General features: G+C 41.6%; 1 protein-coding gene across 1 annotated transcript in view; it reads left to right on the top strand.

The window, feature by feature from the left end:
* Nucleotides 1–2,104: 2,104 nt before the first annotated feature.
* The window catches only part of LOC124596030 (esterase E4-like), a 46,035-nt gene continuing 30,047 nt past the window's right edge, over nt 2,105–18,092 (top strand). Inside the window, exons 1-2 of the mRNA XM_047134992.1 lie at nt 2,105–2,382; nt 14,582–14,719. Coding sequence (XP_046990948.1) covers nt 2,158–2,382; nt 14,582–14,719 — 363 coding nt within the window. The 5' untranslated portion in view covers nt 2,105–2,157. The remainder of the gene's footprint in view (nt 2,383–14,581; nt 14,720–18,092) is intronic.

Consider the following 18,092-nt stretch of genomic DNA (forward strand, 5'->3'; position numbering starts at 1 on the left):
GTAATGTAAATGTTTCATGTGGTTTGTTGATGATTTTGAGTTTAGTCATAATGAATCAAATTGTTATTTTGGACAGAACTTTCATTCTGTTAATCGGTAGAGCAACCCTTTCATTTCTCACTACGTTACTGAAACTTTCCTTTATTTAATTAATGTCTATCAAATTAAATTATTGCAGGTGCCAAACTCTTTTCTACTCCACTTGCAGGGTCGATTACAGTCAGTTCGCGTTTCTTCTTAATCCATGTGCAACAGCAAACGTAGGAGTTAGAAAAGGGTGGGGGGGGCTTAGAGCATCATTTCCATATGAAGATTCGAGAAGAATGTAGCGTTAAATACACTGCTAGCCCCGGCACCTCGCAAGTATTCAGCGTTCTAAATGTACCGATTTTTCGCGTTTTGAGATATAATGCACGCAGGAACTACAATTTTTTATTATTATTATTTGACCTTGCATATTTTGGCACTTTTCATGCATTTTTATGCATAGTTGCATGTATATTTTTAGGTTTCTATGGAAATGGAAGCGCTATTGGCAAGGGATTTCAGATCGATTCCGTATTTCTGGGTTTCCGGAAGGCTTTTGACACTGCACCATTCAAGCGGTTCGTAGTGAAATTGCGTGCTTATGGAATATCGTCTCAGTTATGTGACTGTATCTGTGATTTCCTGTCAGAGAGGTCAGAGTTTGTAATAATTGCCGGAAAGCCATCGAGTAAAACAGAAGTGATTTCTAGCGTTCCCCAAGGTAGTGTTATAGGCCCTTTGCTGTTTCTTATATATATAAACGATTTGGGAGACAATCTGAGCAGCCGTCTTTGGTTGTTTGCAGGTGATGCTGTCGTTTATCGACTAATAAAGTCATCAGAAGATCGAAACAAACTGCAAAACGATTTAGAAGAAATATAGGAATGGTGCGAAAAGTGGCAGTTTACTCTAAATAACGAAAAGTGTGACGTCATCCACATGATTGCTAAAAGGAAACTTCGGTTACACGATAAATCAGTCTAATCTAAAAGCCGTAAATTCAACTAAATACCTAAGTTTTACAATTCCAAACAACTTAAATTGGAAGGAACACATGGAAAATGTTGTGGGGAAGGCAGGACACTTGGAAATGTACAGACCTACTAAGGAGACTGCCTACACTACGCTTGTCCGTCCTCTTTTAGAATACTGCTGCACGGTGTGGGATCATTACCAGATAGGATTGACGGAGTACATCGAAAAAGTTCAAAGAAAGGCAGCACGTTTTGTATTATCGCGAAATATGGGAGAGAGTGTCACACAAATGGTACAGAATTTGGGCAGTAAATCATTAAAAGAAAGGCGTTTTTCGTTGCGACGGAATCTTCTCACGAAATTCCAATCACCAACTTTCTCCTCCGAATACGAAAATATTTTATTGACACCGACTACGTAGGAAGGAACGATCACCACGATAAAATAAGGGAAATCAGAGCTCGTACGGAAAGATACAGGTGTTCACTCCTTCCGCGCGCTATACAAGATTGGAATAATAGAGAATTGTGAAGGTGGTTCGATGAACCCTCTGCCATGCACTTAAATGTGATTTGCAGAGTATCCATGTAGATGTAGATCGTATGGCACTGATGCATATAATCCGGTGTCTACTAATCACATAATAGCTACGGTATCTACAATATGTCGGACGACGCACACTACAGTAAATTGCAGGCACGCTTGGATTCAGTGCTTGAAGACCAGAATGTTGTTTCCATGACACCACTTCATCACATCGGGCTCGGTAAAGGCTACGTGAAAAATGCCAAACCAAGAAGACGCACCAGTGTTTTGTCCGACTGCAGCAATATGTTATCTCTTTCAGAGATAATCTAGAAGTTATCCGTAGTTTCAGAGTGATGGCTGATAACGTTGATGAATAACTGCGAAAACATTGTCGCTACGTGGCCACACTAGCAGGTATTTGGATGTCATTTGCTTCGAACTCATAACTTACAGGTGAAGAATCGAGCAACAGTAGCTGCTGCCTGTCCTCCAATAACTTTAGTTGCCTTCGTGGACGCAACGGCGCTGCTGCAGCCGGCTCGTGCAGGAAAACGCGGTGCGCCGTCAGCTCGTTACAAGACAGCTGCCGATCGCCAGCCGAGCGCCAGTACGCGCCCGCCGCCCACCATGGTAGCTAGACCGCGCGCCTGCTGTCTGCTGCTGCCGCTGATGCTGTTGCCGGGTTTCGCCGTAGCGACGCCTGCTTCCGACGTGCAACAGGACGATCTGGTGGTCGAGACGCGCTTAGGGAAACTGCGCGGGTCAGTCATCACGTCGCGGAAAGGACGGCCCATCTACTCTTTCAGAGGGGTCCGCTTCGCTAAACCTCCTATCGGCAATCTCCGTTTTCAGGTAGGATAAACGCTTCTCTGTCGCCGAAACGTAAACACAGGTAGCTCAATAATCTCTGAATAGTGCTCTCTAAATCGTTTACTGATTTTTGTTTTTTAGGGTTCTGTACCTTTACAGGATCGCTTTGTTGTCCATCTGCCTGTTCGACTTAAAATGTTTTTTTTCATGAGCGAGTAAACTTATCAAGTTCAAATTTATTTCATACACTGAAATCTATGATCCCTTGGCGGTGTAGAAAATTGAAGCTTCTAAATCAATTCAATCAAGAGATACCGCCATTTATGTCACATGTTTTAATACTCGCAAACTCCCACACCAAAACCTATTGGATACTTCCTGTTGACCTAGAATCACAAAATCTGGCAAAAAGGAAGGTTTCAGAAGGTTTCACAGTACAACCAAAGGAATAAATCCTTAAACTGTAAATTTGTAATTATATCAGACGAAAACAAATTATTTTGTCATTTTTTTATCCAACGTCATATTTGACATTATAACCTGTCAGTAATTCTGCTTTCAGGCAGGCTGGATCGCAATGGTAAAACTCAGACAAGCAAAGAATGACATTATTGCTCATATAACGTAATTCGGAATTTATCTGCCGTCAGACAGTCAGGAGCGATTACTGCACGTACATATGGCGTTTCAAGCTGTGAAACATTTGTAGACTAGTCTGCGAATATTTGTTTCCCATACAAATTGAAACGCCATATCTATGCGTAATAATCGGTCCTGGGTACCTGATGATGGATAAATCATTAAACGCCTTATATGAGCAATAAAATGATTCCTTACCTGATGTTTGTCTTTTAGCACTGCGACCCAATCAACCTGAAAGCAGATCTGCTGATTGTTGTAATACAGGTCGCCTGCTTCCTGCATGACTTTATGTAAGATTTATATCATTGAAATTAAAAGATTCTCGATAATCTTGGAATCCCTGGGACCGATATCTTGCCAGTATTAATCTCGATACTGGCATAAACGGTTGAGATTCTCGATTCCCAGAATGGATACCTACATAAGTAATTAATTTTGTACGAGACCGTCACTGCGCCAGTTCTACTCGGACCTGGCGATTTTTTTCTTTATATATATTATTTCTACATCTGCATCTACATGGATACTCTGAAAATTACATTTAAGTGCCTGGCAGAGGGTTCATCGAACCACCTTCAGAATTCTCTATTATTCCAATCTCGTATAGCGCGCGCAAAGAATGAACCCCTATATCTTTCCGTACGAGCTCTGATTTTCCATATTTTATCTTGGTGATTGTTCCTCCCTATGTAAGTCGGTGTCAACAAAATATTTTCGCCTTCGGAGGAGAAAGTTGGTGAATGGAATATTTCGTGAGCAGACTCCGCCGCAACGAGAAACGCCTTTCTTTCAATGGTGTCCATCCCAAATCCTGTATCATTTCTGTGACACTCTCATATTTCGCGATAATACAAAACGTGCTGCCTTTCTTTCGTGTGACATGTTTCGGCTGCTGCCATCATGGAACCCAAATTTAGAACGAAGTTTACTCACCCCTGTCAGTGTAAATACTATGCTTACCAGCGCATCAACATTGAGATCATGGGCGTCCGCAGAATTTTTTCCTTGGGTTGGCTAAGGCTCCAAAAATGCCATTTCTGATAAAAATGAGCTGGTCGGTTTCGAGACATCTCATGCTGTAACAACTAAATTTTATAAGCGACACCAAAAACTTATTATGTCCCAGAGAATTCATGGTTATCCATTCGATGTAAGAATAAAAATTCTGTTCAATAGATTGGACGGAGGGAGGGGAGGGGGGGGGGGAGGCGGGGAGATGGCGCAAGTGCCCCGTCTTGCCCTATACCCCCTTGCAGACGCATATGGTTGAGACTGAACTTTGCTCCAAGCTCTAGGTGTGCATCTGATGAGGGCAGCGGGGAAAACGAGTTACCTTTAGTAATGAAATAATATAATAAATAAAAAGTACCAAGCAATCTAGATAACGTTATGCGTTAAGATCATAATGATCGGACACATGATCGGACACATCTTCAGTAACATATAAATAAGACTGTAATAGGTACACGTATGTCTGTATTTTTCAGATTCCCATCAGCTGAATAAAAGTTTATGTGTATATATAGTTGTACCAGAGAACCGTGTGGGTAATTCATTTTTCTTAAATTATTGCTTTGTTGCTAGAACAGTCCACGGGTGTACTGCCGGTCCATAGTGACCAATGGGCACAATATTTCGGCCATCAGACATGTCGCCATCGTCAGGTGCGCTGACAAACTGAGCTCCTGAGAGCGGGCGGCCGTCTTAAATCCCCTCCCCCTGCGAGGCGTTCTCTCCGGGGACTGCGCCCGCGGCCGCGCGTCGGCGGTCGCTGAGACGCTGGCGTCGGCTTCTGTGGTTGCTTTTGTGTTAGCAGAAGAGCCAACACCGTCTTACGAGTGGAGGCCGAACTGCACGCGTTTTAGCTCACGCAGGCTGGCGTGAGGAGGGAAGAACTATACTGACGTGAGGTCTGGAACATGACAAGGAATGAGAATTCAGAAAGTGGACATAATTAGTTTGATACTTAACTTTAATCCATGAATGATGAACGTCGCTCTTGACGGTACATGATTCACAATATTATCTGTTCAGAATACATTCTTGACGATATTACTTATAGTAACTGAATATGGCGCCTTGCTAGGTCGTAGCAAATGACTTAGCTGAAAGCTATGCTAAACTGTTGTTTCGGCAAATGAGAGCGTATGTAGACAGTGAACCATCGCTAGCAAAGTCGGCTGTACAACTGGGGCGAGTGCTAGGGAGTCTCTCTAGACTAGACCTGCCGTGTGGCGGCGCTCGGTCTGCAATCACTGATAGTGGCGACACGCGAGTCCGACGTATACTAACGGACCGCGGCCGATTTAAAGGCTACCACCTATCAAGTGTGGTGTCTGGCGGTGACACCACAGTAACCTTCTTTAGACATGTAATATCCAGATGTTATTAAAGCAGAAATTGTCTTTTTAATAGAAGTTTGCACTCAATTTTGGCATCTAAGTTTAAGAATACACGAATCAGGCAGTGATGTCTCACATTAAATTTGTAAACCATAAAACTCATCCCTCTCAGCAATGTTGTGCGACCTGTCGCCGAGGCGAAAATAAGACATATGATGACCCTTCTCCCGTATATCCCTTCGGTGCACCATACTTTCTTCAACCAACTGACAACTACAAGTTCGGCTCAGGAAACTGGACCTGTACATATTGACCCTTTGGCAGAGGAAGATGATGTGAATGTTGAAATCTAGTAAACAGACATGAGCCATTAATAAAGCCTCTTGAAACATCGGCATGACAAGAATTACATTTTAAGACATTTCGACGTTCAGAAACAACAAATTATTTGTAATCCGTGTATGAACGGACTGCTGAACTATTAGACAGACTTAGTAGGTAGCATTCTAGCAATTAACAATAATCATGCAATTATTTTAACTCAGTTTATGAGAGAAAAGTGTACAATGGGAGACTCACATTTACTGTATCACATTACGTTTATGTTTTATAAATAAATTGCAGTTATGGAGATTAAAAGACAGGGCATTCCTTCACAGGTATTTAACTTCAACAAAACGTTCATAACAAGAGTGGTATGCTATAAGTAAATTTCTGAGAGGAAAAGTGGTACTCCAACTTTTACGGACTATAAAATGGAAGTGGGGAAACTGAGTAATACCGCTTTGGCTCTCAGCGGCTTGTATGTAAATAACATCGAATATTGAATAACAAATTTGTTTTACATTCATAAGGAAATTCAAGAATGTGTTAAAAACGCTAAGATGAAAAAAAATATTAGCGTATAGCTGGACGCAAACTTACTTCGTTCAGCTCTGCAATCCACTTCCTTAGTCAATACGCTACACAGAAAGCATCCAATTTTTAACTTCATTGTTGTTCATTTTAGTATCTCGTGAAGGCTCTTGACACCGATACGTTATCGTATCAGAAGTGAAGTGTTTGTTATGGATCTTCAATGCACCGAGGCCATGAAACGGGATACTGCAGTTTACAACACAAAAACAGCGAAATATGACGAAATTAATATGGCGTCTATCGTATCCAGTAAGCGGAGCGTGTTACTACATTTTCCGTTGTTTCCAGAGTGAGCGGTGGGTCATCAACAACAGCCTTAGCTGCAACGATTAGATAGAAAGTAAATTTTTATTACGAGTGGTTGTAACAGGAGAGTTGTGTGCATATATATATATATATATATATATATATATATATATATATATATATATATATATATATATAAAAGTAAGTATCACAACAGTGATCGCGTGTCAACCTGGATTCCAGAGTGTTCTTGATTCCAGATTTGGACAGACACACGTTATATGAGTAGTACGTGACAATTAGTATTTCATTTTGCCCTGCGTCGAGGTTAAACGTCATTCGTTTGTGAGAAGTGACTGCCTCAGATTTATGTCTAAAAGAGAGTACATTTCCTTGTCTTGAAATTCAACAGTGGCTTTGACTACAGTGTAATCTCGATTCAATCCAATTTCAGCATGGAATATTGCTCTGAAATACCGCTGAAACATCTCACTTTTCAAGTCGATCGCCTTTGTCTGGTAGCCACTTTCACAAACTGACTTTAGGCAGCTTTCTTCTTTTAATTAACAGAGTCGGAAAACCAATAAGAAGTGTTTAAGTAAGAGTTGCTTTCTGCGGCTCACGCAGTAATAACATCATTAATGTACTATAAAGTGATGAATTAACTCGCCAACGTAAATCAGATTAACAGAATTTAGTTGCAGACGTCAAGCCACCAGTATACGATAATGTACAGGGGATTCTACATAATACTGTAATGTAAACTTGAGGTAATGACAGAAACAAACAAAGTTATTTCAGGCTTAACTTTCGTAGATTAATTGTCACTTGAAACATATTCAAATTTAAATAAAGGAAACCCACTGAGCATAAAGGTGCTCTAACAAGTCTGGATCTATACTAAAAACTGTTATGCGTAACAGTTGGATCTTATGTCCAGCAATTTTATCTGCAGACACGGCCAATTCACATTCAGTAAAATCTAACAGTGAATATGTATTTAAGAGTATGAACGTTTAAGTCTTTGTGACTGTATTACTTAAACGATGATGGAAAACACGCGTGAACAAGCTGCGAGTGTCAGAACGGTACATGGCAAATATCCATTACGAACTGAACTGAGAAGTGTGTTCTAGTTCATTTCACCTAAAAACAGCTTTTTAAACGTTTTATATACGTTGATTTAACGTGGATTCCTTATCAGAGTAAGGTAATATTGATCTCTGTAAATGCTTCACATAAGTGAAAATACATGTTTCGAACGCAATAGTCTCTCTATAACTGGTTAGATTTGCCGGTTTTCAGATGGATGGAAGTAAGACCGTTACGAACATGCATATTAAAAAACCGTGGTGTGAAGTACAAACTTTGAGTTGAGATCAGATATTTTTCTTACACAGGTTGGCTTTTCGATGTGTAGAGAAAACAAAACAAGAATTGAAAAAGTCACGTACCATTTTTCGGGAAAATCAATACTTTCAGTGCTACTATTGTTTTCCTGGAGCTGTCAAACATGAAGAAGGAAGAAAATTCATGCTAAAATCGTCACACTTTTCAGATTTTACGCAGCTGCTTTGTCTAAATAAAACGTTGGTCACAAAATTCGCGAAGTAGTGAACCAGGTTACCTATGAAAACACCAGACCTTACGCCATACGCCAGCAGAACTACTACATCTTTGCCAGAGGGTTCATCGAACAACTTTCAGACTGTTCCTCTCTCATTCCCCTCTCGAACGGCGCAAGGAAAAAACTAACACGTAAATCTTTCCGAGGGAGCTCTGATTTCTCTTATTTTACTACGATGGTTATTTCTCGCTGTTTATGTGCCAGTCAAAAAAATATTTTGTCATTCGAAAGAGAAAGTTGGTGACGAAAATTTCGTGAAAAGATCTCGCCACAACGAGAAACGTTTTTGTTTTAATGATTTACAGCACAACTCACGTATCATAGACATCACACTCTCCTCTGTTTCGCGATAATGCAAAACTAGCTGCACTGTGAACTTCTTCAATGTTCTCCGTCAGTCCTTTGTGGTAAGGATCTCATACCGCGCATCTGTCCTCCAGAAGAGGACGGCCACTCGTAATGTGGTAGATTCATTAGTAGATTTCTTGGCTCTCCTAAGCCTTCTGCCATGAAACGGTATCTTTGATTCACTTTCCTCACAACATTTTGTGTGTGATGGTTCCAATTTAAGTTGTTCGTAACTGTAGTCCCTAGGTATTTAGCTCAATCGACAGCTTTTAATTTTGTCTAATTTATAGTGTAATTGGAATTTAACGGAATCCTTTTAGTACTCATTTGGACGACTTCTCAGTTTTATTGTTTCAATTCAATTTACGCTTTACGCTTCATAGAGATATCTTGTTTAAGTTATTCTGAGATTGTTTTTGATTTTCTGATGACTTTCCTAAACGGTAAACGACAGCAGCATCTGTAAGTAATCTAAAATGGATGCTCAGGTTGTTTGCTAAAACGTTCTGCAGATTTTGAAGAGAAGAGAGCCTATAACATTTCCTTGGGGAACCCCAGACATCACTTCTGTTCTACTTGATGATTTTCCGTCGATTACTACTTGGCGAGTGTCATCCGACGAATGTGGTACTTTTTTACTTGAACAAAGAGTGGTCACGCAGTTTTTATTACCACCTAGAAAAAATTACGTTACCGGTACATAATTAATTTGTTTGTTTGTTTGCAAGTACATGTCTGCAGCCCTGGTACACAGTGATATCCCAACCCCACAGTATTGTAGCATGCCATTTTACCAAAAGGCTGTTCGTTTGGTTTTGGCTCCTTTAATGGTGTACTACGTACTGTGGCAAGCCCGCCCGGCTAGACGTGTGGTCTAACGCACTGCTTCCCGACCAGGATGGCGTGCCGGTCCCCGGCACGAATCCACCCGGCGGTTTAGTGGCGAGGTCCGGTGTGCCGGCCAGCCTGTGGATAGTTTTTAAGGCCGGTTTCCATCTGCCTCGGCGAATGCGGGCTGGTTCCCCTTACCCCGCCTCAGTTACACCATGTCGGCGATTGCTGTGCAAACAGTCTCCATGCACGCGTACACCATAATTACTCTACCACGCAAACATTGGGGTTACACTCGTCTGGTATGAGACATTCCCCAAGGGTCCACTGGGGGCCGGACAGCACAATAACCCTGGATTCGGTGTGGGGCGGCGGTGTGGTGGGTGGACTGCTGTGGCCTATTGTGGGGTTGTGAACCACTGTGGGCTACGGCAGGACGAAGCCTCTCTCTCGCTTCTAGGTCGCTGGTTCCATACACACAATACAATACACGTACTGTGGCACTGTGATTTCACTGTGTACCAGGACTGGAGCCACGTACCAGCTCTTCCCTCAATGCTCTGCAATATTTATGAGAACGACCAGCAATTCCCAGATGGTACCAGAAGCTTCCTATATGGAGGTGATCGAGTTATTGCCACTCACGTAATCCGCTTTGAGATTGGAGAAGAAAAGCTATAAGAGTCCCTATCTAAACTAACCGACTAATAGAGAGAAAACAACCTGAAGCCCAACGCACGAAAAACTCGGAAATGTGCATAACAAGCAGGCTTCAAGGAATTCCCAAATAACTTTGCAGGACGTTGAATTAGACCATTTTCAATTTCTAAGCATTCAGACGTAACAATAGGCAGCATCCTCACTTGGAAAGACCATTGCATAAACACCGTGCGGAAAGTGACAGCTAGAAATAACATTCGCAAACTGGCTGGAGCCAATTGGGGTACACAGCCAGAGACATTGAGGAGTACCGCCCCTGCACTGTGCTGTTTTGCCGCGAACTATGCTTGCCCTGTTTGGTATAGATCCAGTCGTGCTAAACAAGGTGACACTTCTCTGAAAGAAAGATGTCGACTCATCACTGGTTGCTAGAAATGAACACCACGTGATAAAGTTTACTGTTTGGCAGGGTTCGTTCCAACAGATATTACAAGAGAGGTTACGTCCATGGATGAGATCTAAAGCACGTGCCTCATTTTCACCCTCATTGCGTGGATATACACCTGACCAACAACGACTTTAATCTAGAAGTATTTCCTACATACAACCAAAAACCTAAACGAACTTCCTCAGACTGCAACGTTAAGCTTATGAAGGACGATGCACACCCACCTTGGTGGTTGTATGCTACCAATCGAATACCTCGCCCCAGCAGATGAAAAACGCTTATCTACCAGGAAACCTTGAAACTACTTCGTACAGATACAGAATGTGTATGTTAAAATGGAGCATTCATATCCCATCTAGGTTCAGCGAATGTGCAAAGATCAAAACACAGCCCACTTCATGAACTGCAGCAAGTGCCCTTTGACATGTGCAGTGAAGGCGTTTATGGTAGCGACACCTAATGCATGTGATTAAAAAGTTAATTACTTCATTTAATTTTTTCGAGATGGTAATTTTATGGCCACTTTTCGTACATATTCGCCACGTACTGTCAACACGAATCTGGAAGAAAAGCTGTTTGTTCCGGCGTACATGTGGCTGGCACAGGCGTTTTCCGAAGGCGTCCTGATAAACATAAAACTTTGGCGTTAATTAAACACCAAGCCACTGGTCAAACAAAAAATGGAAGAGGAATTTTCTCTTGCAGTTTATCTATACTTCCTTCAGGCGACGTTATTGTATGAATTTAATAGTAGCCCTGTACAATAAAAACCTACTCGTATTATTAGGTGCCCTAGACATGCACTAAGCCGCCCAGTCTAGGAAATACGTTTCCAATGATCGGTCGCTTAGGGTTTCAGGATGAAAACTAACATTTAAGAATGTTGCAAGACGCAAAAACAGCCCAAGCGAATCCATAGCCCAGTTATATAGAACAGTATGTCGCTAGTTACTGATTAATAGTAGATATAGCACACGTATGGGCTCAGCAGCAATGTCTATTCTACAACCAAGGAGGTCGGTCATATGCCAAGCTCAATAGATGGTGAGCCTACTGATTCAGTATAAACATGAAAGTACTAAAATATGTACTGTTACTTTACCACGATACCAGCATCTGTTATTTGAATATCTTATGTTCAAATACAGGGTATCCTAGGGCTTGTAGAAGGGACTGAGTAGATAATATTTTGAATTGGAACCCAGCGCGACCACTTTTACAAGTAATTTATTTGGTTTGATCCAGTACATCACCTAGTTTACAATTCCACTCATTAATAACTGAAGAAACAAAGAAGAAACGTGATGCTATACGACTTCTTCCAGATCGGGTCTCCTCCGAGCACAACAGTCACGCCTGCTGACGGTGAAGATACCCCTTTCTCGAACCCGTTGAGTAACTGTGGCAAAAAAAGATGTTCGATGTAGTTGCACGTTGTTGATAACGATCTTGACAAAGACGACGAGTAGCTCTTCCATTACCGTGAGTTTCGCCGTACAGCATCATGTTGGTATATTCTGCAAACGTGTTCTCAACCATGGTGCTCTAACACTCACAGACACGTCAACCAGGTCAGAGATGTAGGACAGTCGTCAAATGACATAAGACCGTCCCACGTAACTGCGCCCCTCCCTCCACCAACATGACTACCCTGCTGCATGCCTACCTAGGAAACGTGTCTTCAAACGGCTGCAGCCGGACATGGGTTCCTATTCAAAATGTTACGTACTCGCTCCTCTGTACAAGTCATAGAAATATGTATCGGGAATTTACTGACACCCTCTGTTAACAAGCAAAAGACAAAGAAGAAAATGAGAGAATTCTGTCTAAAGTAATATTAGGAAAAAAAATTGTATATTTAGTTAATTAACACAAACGGAGAAAAGATTGGTAGATATTACTGATCACCACTAAACTCGACAGAACTTAACGGGGCGAAAGACACTTATCATACGTAAAAACGCCATGAAACCACCTTCTCGTTCACGAGGAAGCTCTCTCTGTATCTTCTACCAATCATTGCACTACATAACTCTCACAGTACGCCTTCTAAACTTAAGTCGAATAACAACTCGGTGGTCAAATAAGATGTACTACTTTCCATCTTATGGAATACGCTTAGTAAAGGAGCAGAGCAATTCTATTTTACCAAAACTGAAACTGAAACATGGTTTTCCATATGGTACGAATGTTGGTATTACCGACTGTGCGACATTGATCTGGGGCTGGGCGAGTGGCGACAAGCGGATGCTTCGACGAACACGAAAACAGGAAGCTGTCTGTTTTGTCACATACCCTCACAAAGGAAACCATGAGTCACTTACATCTGGCCGCTTTCACTTTCTGCGACGCACCTGAACCACAAATGTACCTACGGTCGGTGCATAAGAGACGACAGCTCTACACCGTTGGAGTGGATATCGTCCTGTGCAAAGAAAAAAAAGGAAATATTCCGAATGAACTTCTGCAGTTAAACTTTAATCTCATCTTCACGTTGTCATGTTAATGCGGCCACTGTCTGAGCCGACAGGAATTCTAGAACTCTTTCCAGCAATAGTTATGACGTGTAAACACTAATGAAGGAATCTACATCTACAGCTACATGATTACTCTGCAATTCACAATTAAGTGCCTGACAGAGGGTTCATCGAACCATCTGCAAGCTATTTCTCTACGGTTCCACTCTCTAGCACCACGCGGGAAAAACGAGCACTTAAATCTTTCTTTCCGAGCTCTGATTTCTCTTATTTTATCGTCATGATCATTTCTCGTTATGTACCCGTATGACAACACAATATTTTCGCATTTGGAGGAGAAAACGTGATTTAAATTTCACGAGAAGATTAATCCGCAACGAAAAACGCCTCTGTTTTAATGACTGTCACCTTAATTCATGCATCATGTCTGTTGCACTCTCTGCCTTATTTCGCGATAGTACAAAGAGAACTGCCCTTCTTTGAACTTTTTCGATGTCCTCCGTCAGTCCCACCTGATACGGATCCCACACCGCACAGCAATACTCCAGAAGAGAGCGTTCAAACGTGGTGTACGCAGTCTCTTTAGCCTATCTGTTCCATTTTCTAAGTGTTCTACCAATAAATCGCTGTCTTTGGTTTGCTTTGCTCACAACATTATGTATGTGAGCGTTCCAATTGAGGTTATTCGTAAATGTAATCCTTAAGTATCTCGTTGAATTTACAGCTTTTAAATTTGTGTGATTTATCGTGTAACCGAAATTTAGGGGATTTCTTTTAAGACTCATATGAATAACTTCACATTTTTCATTATTAAAAGTAAATTGTCACTCTTTGCACCACACAGATACCTCGTCTAAATCATTTAGTAGTTGGTTTTGATCATCTGATGACTTTATAACACGCTATATGACAGCATTATCTGCAAACATTCTACCTAGACTGCTCAGATTGTCTCCTATATCGTTTACGTACACCATGAGTAGCAGAGGGCCTATACCACTTCCTTGGGGAACGCCAGATATTACTTCTGTTTTGCTTATGACTTTCCGTCAATGACTACGAACTGTGAGCTACCTGACAGGGACTCATGAATCCAGTCGCACAACTGAGACGATAATCCACAGACAAGCAAACTGATTAGAAGAGGCTTGTGAGGAACGGTGTCGAAATCCTTCTGGAAATCTAAAAATACGGAGTCAATTTGACAACCCCTGTCGATAGCAATCATTACTTCGTCAGAATAGAGAGCTAGTGGTCTTTCACAAGAGCGATTTTTCCTGACTCCGTGCAATCCGTGAATTGTGAAAAGCCTTGCGGAGTCCGTGGGTATTCTTCCGGATCTCTGCTACTGTTGATATTGTCAGTGTTCTCGAAAGTAACCGCTTTGTCCCGGAAGTTGTAGACACAAAAATCAAAACTGAGTACTTAATTTTTATCAATTAAAGGAACCATACTCCCTAGGTGCGACTTTTTTAAAGATTGGTGTTTCAAATTTCTATAATAGGCTTCAACAGTATCATTTGCATTTCTTGCCTAACCTGAGTTAACCGCACATTCACATACATGCAATGCACTTCTTATGAGTGAATTAATCCTGCCACGCGCTGATCAGTTCCTCATTTCATATTCACGATCCTTCTTAGTGATTCTACTGACAAATGCTGACTTGCGGAAGATGTTTATAGTGTATTCTTTATTTTAGGCTCCACAGGCCCTCGATCCCTGGACGGGAGTTGTGAATGCAACGGAGGATGGAAACGCTTGCCTGCAGCCCTATGCGAGTACTACCATAGCACCTGCCTCTGAGGACTGCTTGTTCCTGAACGTATACACAACACAGGTAGAAATACTGCTTTCCAGCACTTTAAATACATCACGTGTGAATAATTCACCTGTTTAAAGACTTATAACTTTGGTACAACTTTCTCAAACATATAATGTTATTTTTATTCTAGGCAGTTGTTGTTACAGGCGACTCTGGATAGGTCGACGTTCAAGGTAACTAACTAAAAACGAAAACGATTCAACGAAAGTTTGATTAACCAAGGTAGAAACAGGAAAAATCGGATTAAAAGGTTTAAAAATCGTACTGTACTTTCATTAACGTTCATATTTCCTTACAAAAGCAAGCAGAAAGTGGCAAGTAGAGCTCAAACTAAAAGAAAATTGTTTTACATATTTAATTACTATTTTATTTATTTTAACACTTCAAACTAAAGACACAAACAGATTTTTGCGTGCTGAACAAACTGCCATCAACGCTCGCATTTTCTCAAGAAAATAGTTTTACCTATTTAATTACTATTTTATTTATTTTAACACTTCAAAGTAAAGGCACAGACAGATTTCCTAGAATACGCAAGAAAACTATTTAATTTATTTTTGCGTGCTGAACAAACTGCCATCAACGGTCGCATTTTCTCCACAAATCTTCTTAAAAGCGAAGTCACACAGTTTTTTTTTTTTTTTTTTTAGCAGTTAGTGAGCCACCCTTCACTAGCGAAGGACCCTTCAGCATTCAGAATAACAAAGAATTACAGAATTATTGAGGCTTTTTTAAACATATTACGTTTTGCGCTCTACATTGTCAAAACTATTTTAGTAAGCATTCTTCAAGAAGCAGGAACTCACATCCCCGTCTCCGCTTCCTCGCTCCTTATGATACGTTTTCTGCGATCTTATCTTTCTGCATCAGGATTGCCCACAGAGAGGATGACGAAATTCCACGGTTTCAGTAACCTGCTTCGTTTCCATGAAGCCAGCCGGTGTGGCCGAGCCGTTTTAGGCGCTACGGTCTGGAACCGCGCGACCGCTACGGTCGCAGGTTCGAATCCTGCCTCGGGCATGGATGTGTGTGATGTCCTTAGGTTGGTTAGGTTTCAGCAGTTCTAAGCCATTTGAACCATTTGTTTCCATGAATATCAAACACTTGTGTTTCTTTGAAGTCATTTTTATAATTGATTTATGTAATGTATTAATGTTATTCAGTTTTGAGAAAACAAAGGTGTGTCGCGAAGAGTTGAATTACGAAATAATTATCCGAAGAGATGATGAAACAACTGGATTAAAAATGTTCAAATGTGTGTAAAATCTAATGGGACTTAACTGCTAAGGTCCACAGTCTCTAAGCTTACACACTACTTTAACCTAAACTATCCTAAGGACACACACACACACCTATGCCCGAGGGAGGACTCAAACCTCGTCCGCCGGGACGAGCCGCACAGTGCATGACTGCAGCGCCGCAGACCGCTCGGCTAATCCCGCGCGGCCAACTGGATTAACCGAGAGTTATATAGCCAAAGACTGCGAATTAATGAGTTTTTGCGGGGCGGTCTGTTGTGACGATTGCTTCGACGCATAGAATTACTTCGATTTATCGAGTGTTTTTCAAGGGACATGAAAACTGGTTCGATTTATCAAGAAATTCGAGTTGGTGATATTCGACAGTGTTGTACAGAGCTCTGTGTATTACGTCTCGTCTGATGCCTGATTGATTCAGTAGCCATGGCTAGTAATGTACCTACAGGCGTGGAAAAAATATGGAAATACTAAAAACCCAACACATTACCACGGCTAATGCGGTTTAGGAAAACAGTTCGTATTCAGCACAGTCCAGTCAACTTGGAATGGATAAACAGAGGTCCTGTAAGGTTTTCGAAGGAATCTTCTTCCATTCTTCCTGGAAAATGGTGGCTAGTCAGGTAACGATGATGGAGGTGGATAGCGACCACGCAAACTTCTGTCCAACGTAGACCACAAAGGTTCAACAATATTGAGATCTGGTGAAGGGTATCGGGCAGAGGAGAAGCGACAGTTCATCCTCGTGCTCACAAAACCACTCCTGGACGTTGTGAGCTGTGTGAACAGGAAGTCTGTTGTCTTGAGACACAACACCACCATCGAGAAATAAACACTGTACCATGAGATGAACCTGATCAGCCAGACTGGGCACATAATCCGTGGTTTTTAATGCGACTTGGCAGACTAGTCATGGGGCCCATAGAACGCCACGACTGAGTGCCCATATCATCACCGAATCCCCGCCATGTTTCACTATTGGGACATTAACTGGGCCAGAATTTGGAAACAGTGAGCAACGGGACTCATCCGACTAAATGGCTTTCTTCTATTCCAACACAATGCAGGTTTTATGACTTCAGCACCACGTTTTCCTGTTACGGGCATTTACATCACGATGTGTTGCTTTGGAATTCTAGTTCGTCCTGAAATTCCCAGATTACGAAGCTCCTTTTGTATTGTGTTGCTGTTGACAGAGTTCACGATAGCGACGTTCAGTTCTGCAATGACTTTTGCAGCTATCGTCCTCTTACTTTCCGTCACAGTCCTCTTCAATGACTGTCTGTCACGATCACTCAGCAGCCACATCCTTCCGCGTTGTCACTTATCGGATGTTGCATTTCCGCTCTCCCCGTATGCGGCAAAATGTTCGATATGGTGCCTCTTGGAATACCAAACACTTCAGTTGCCTTGGTTACGGAGACACCCATCGTACGAGCAGGAACAATTTGCCCCTGTTCGAAATCCCTTAGCTACGACATAATGCGCTCACGACCACACAGGACACTGTTCTGTCCTCGAATGTCACTCACAAAGTATTGAGAAGACTGCACAGATACCGTTCAGGTCAATCACAACAGCGCAACGTGCAGGCTTGGCTAACATTTACATTTTTGTTCAGGCATCCATTCCTGTCGGTGTGTCAATGTTTTTGTCCAGCTCCTGTGAGCTGATATGGATTGTTAGTTGTAGTGTTACTTGAGGAAATTTTTAAAACTACGCATTCATTAAACAGTCCTCAACCAGGAAAGTAAGATAAATTTCTTCAATTGAAGTAATATCTACGACTTACACCACTGGATATTAACCACAAGAGCTGTTCTTACTAATTCTTTTTCATGCTTAATTGACCGCAGCAAGCAAAATCCAGTAAAACCATATCACTGCAAACGCACCAAATTATTTTTCTTTTCGGAGTTCCCAGATTTACACTGTTCAGTGTTTGATGTTACATTTCTTTTACCATTTTCTGTAAGTCGGATGTACTGCCCTTGATAACGTCATAAAAATGGTATGTTTCTTTTCAGTTACGGTACAGTTTGTCCATGATTATGGCTGTATAAATTAACTGGACACGCTGCAGTAGTGGAGCATCATCGCATGTCAGAAATCGGCTACGACGTTCCATAACT

The sequence above is a fragment of the Schistocerca americana genome, chromosome 2, assembly GCF_021461395.2.
Source record: "Schistocerca americana isolate TAMUIC-IGC-003095 chromosome 2, iqSchAmer2.1, whole genome shotgun sequence".
NCBI classification, from domain to species: Eukaryota; Metazoa; Arthropoda; class Insecta; order Orthoptera; family Acrididae; genus Schistocerca; species Schistocerca americana.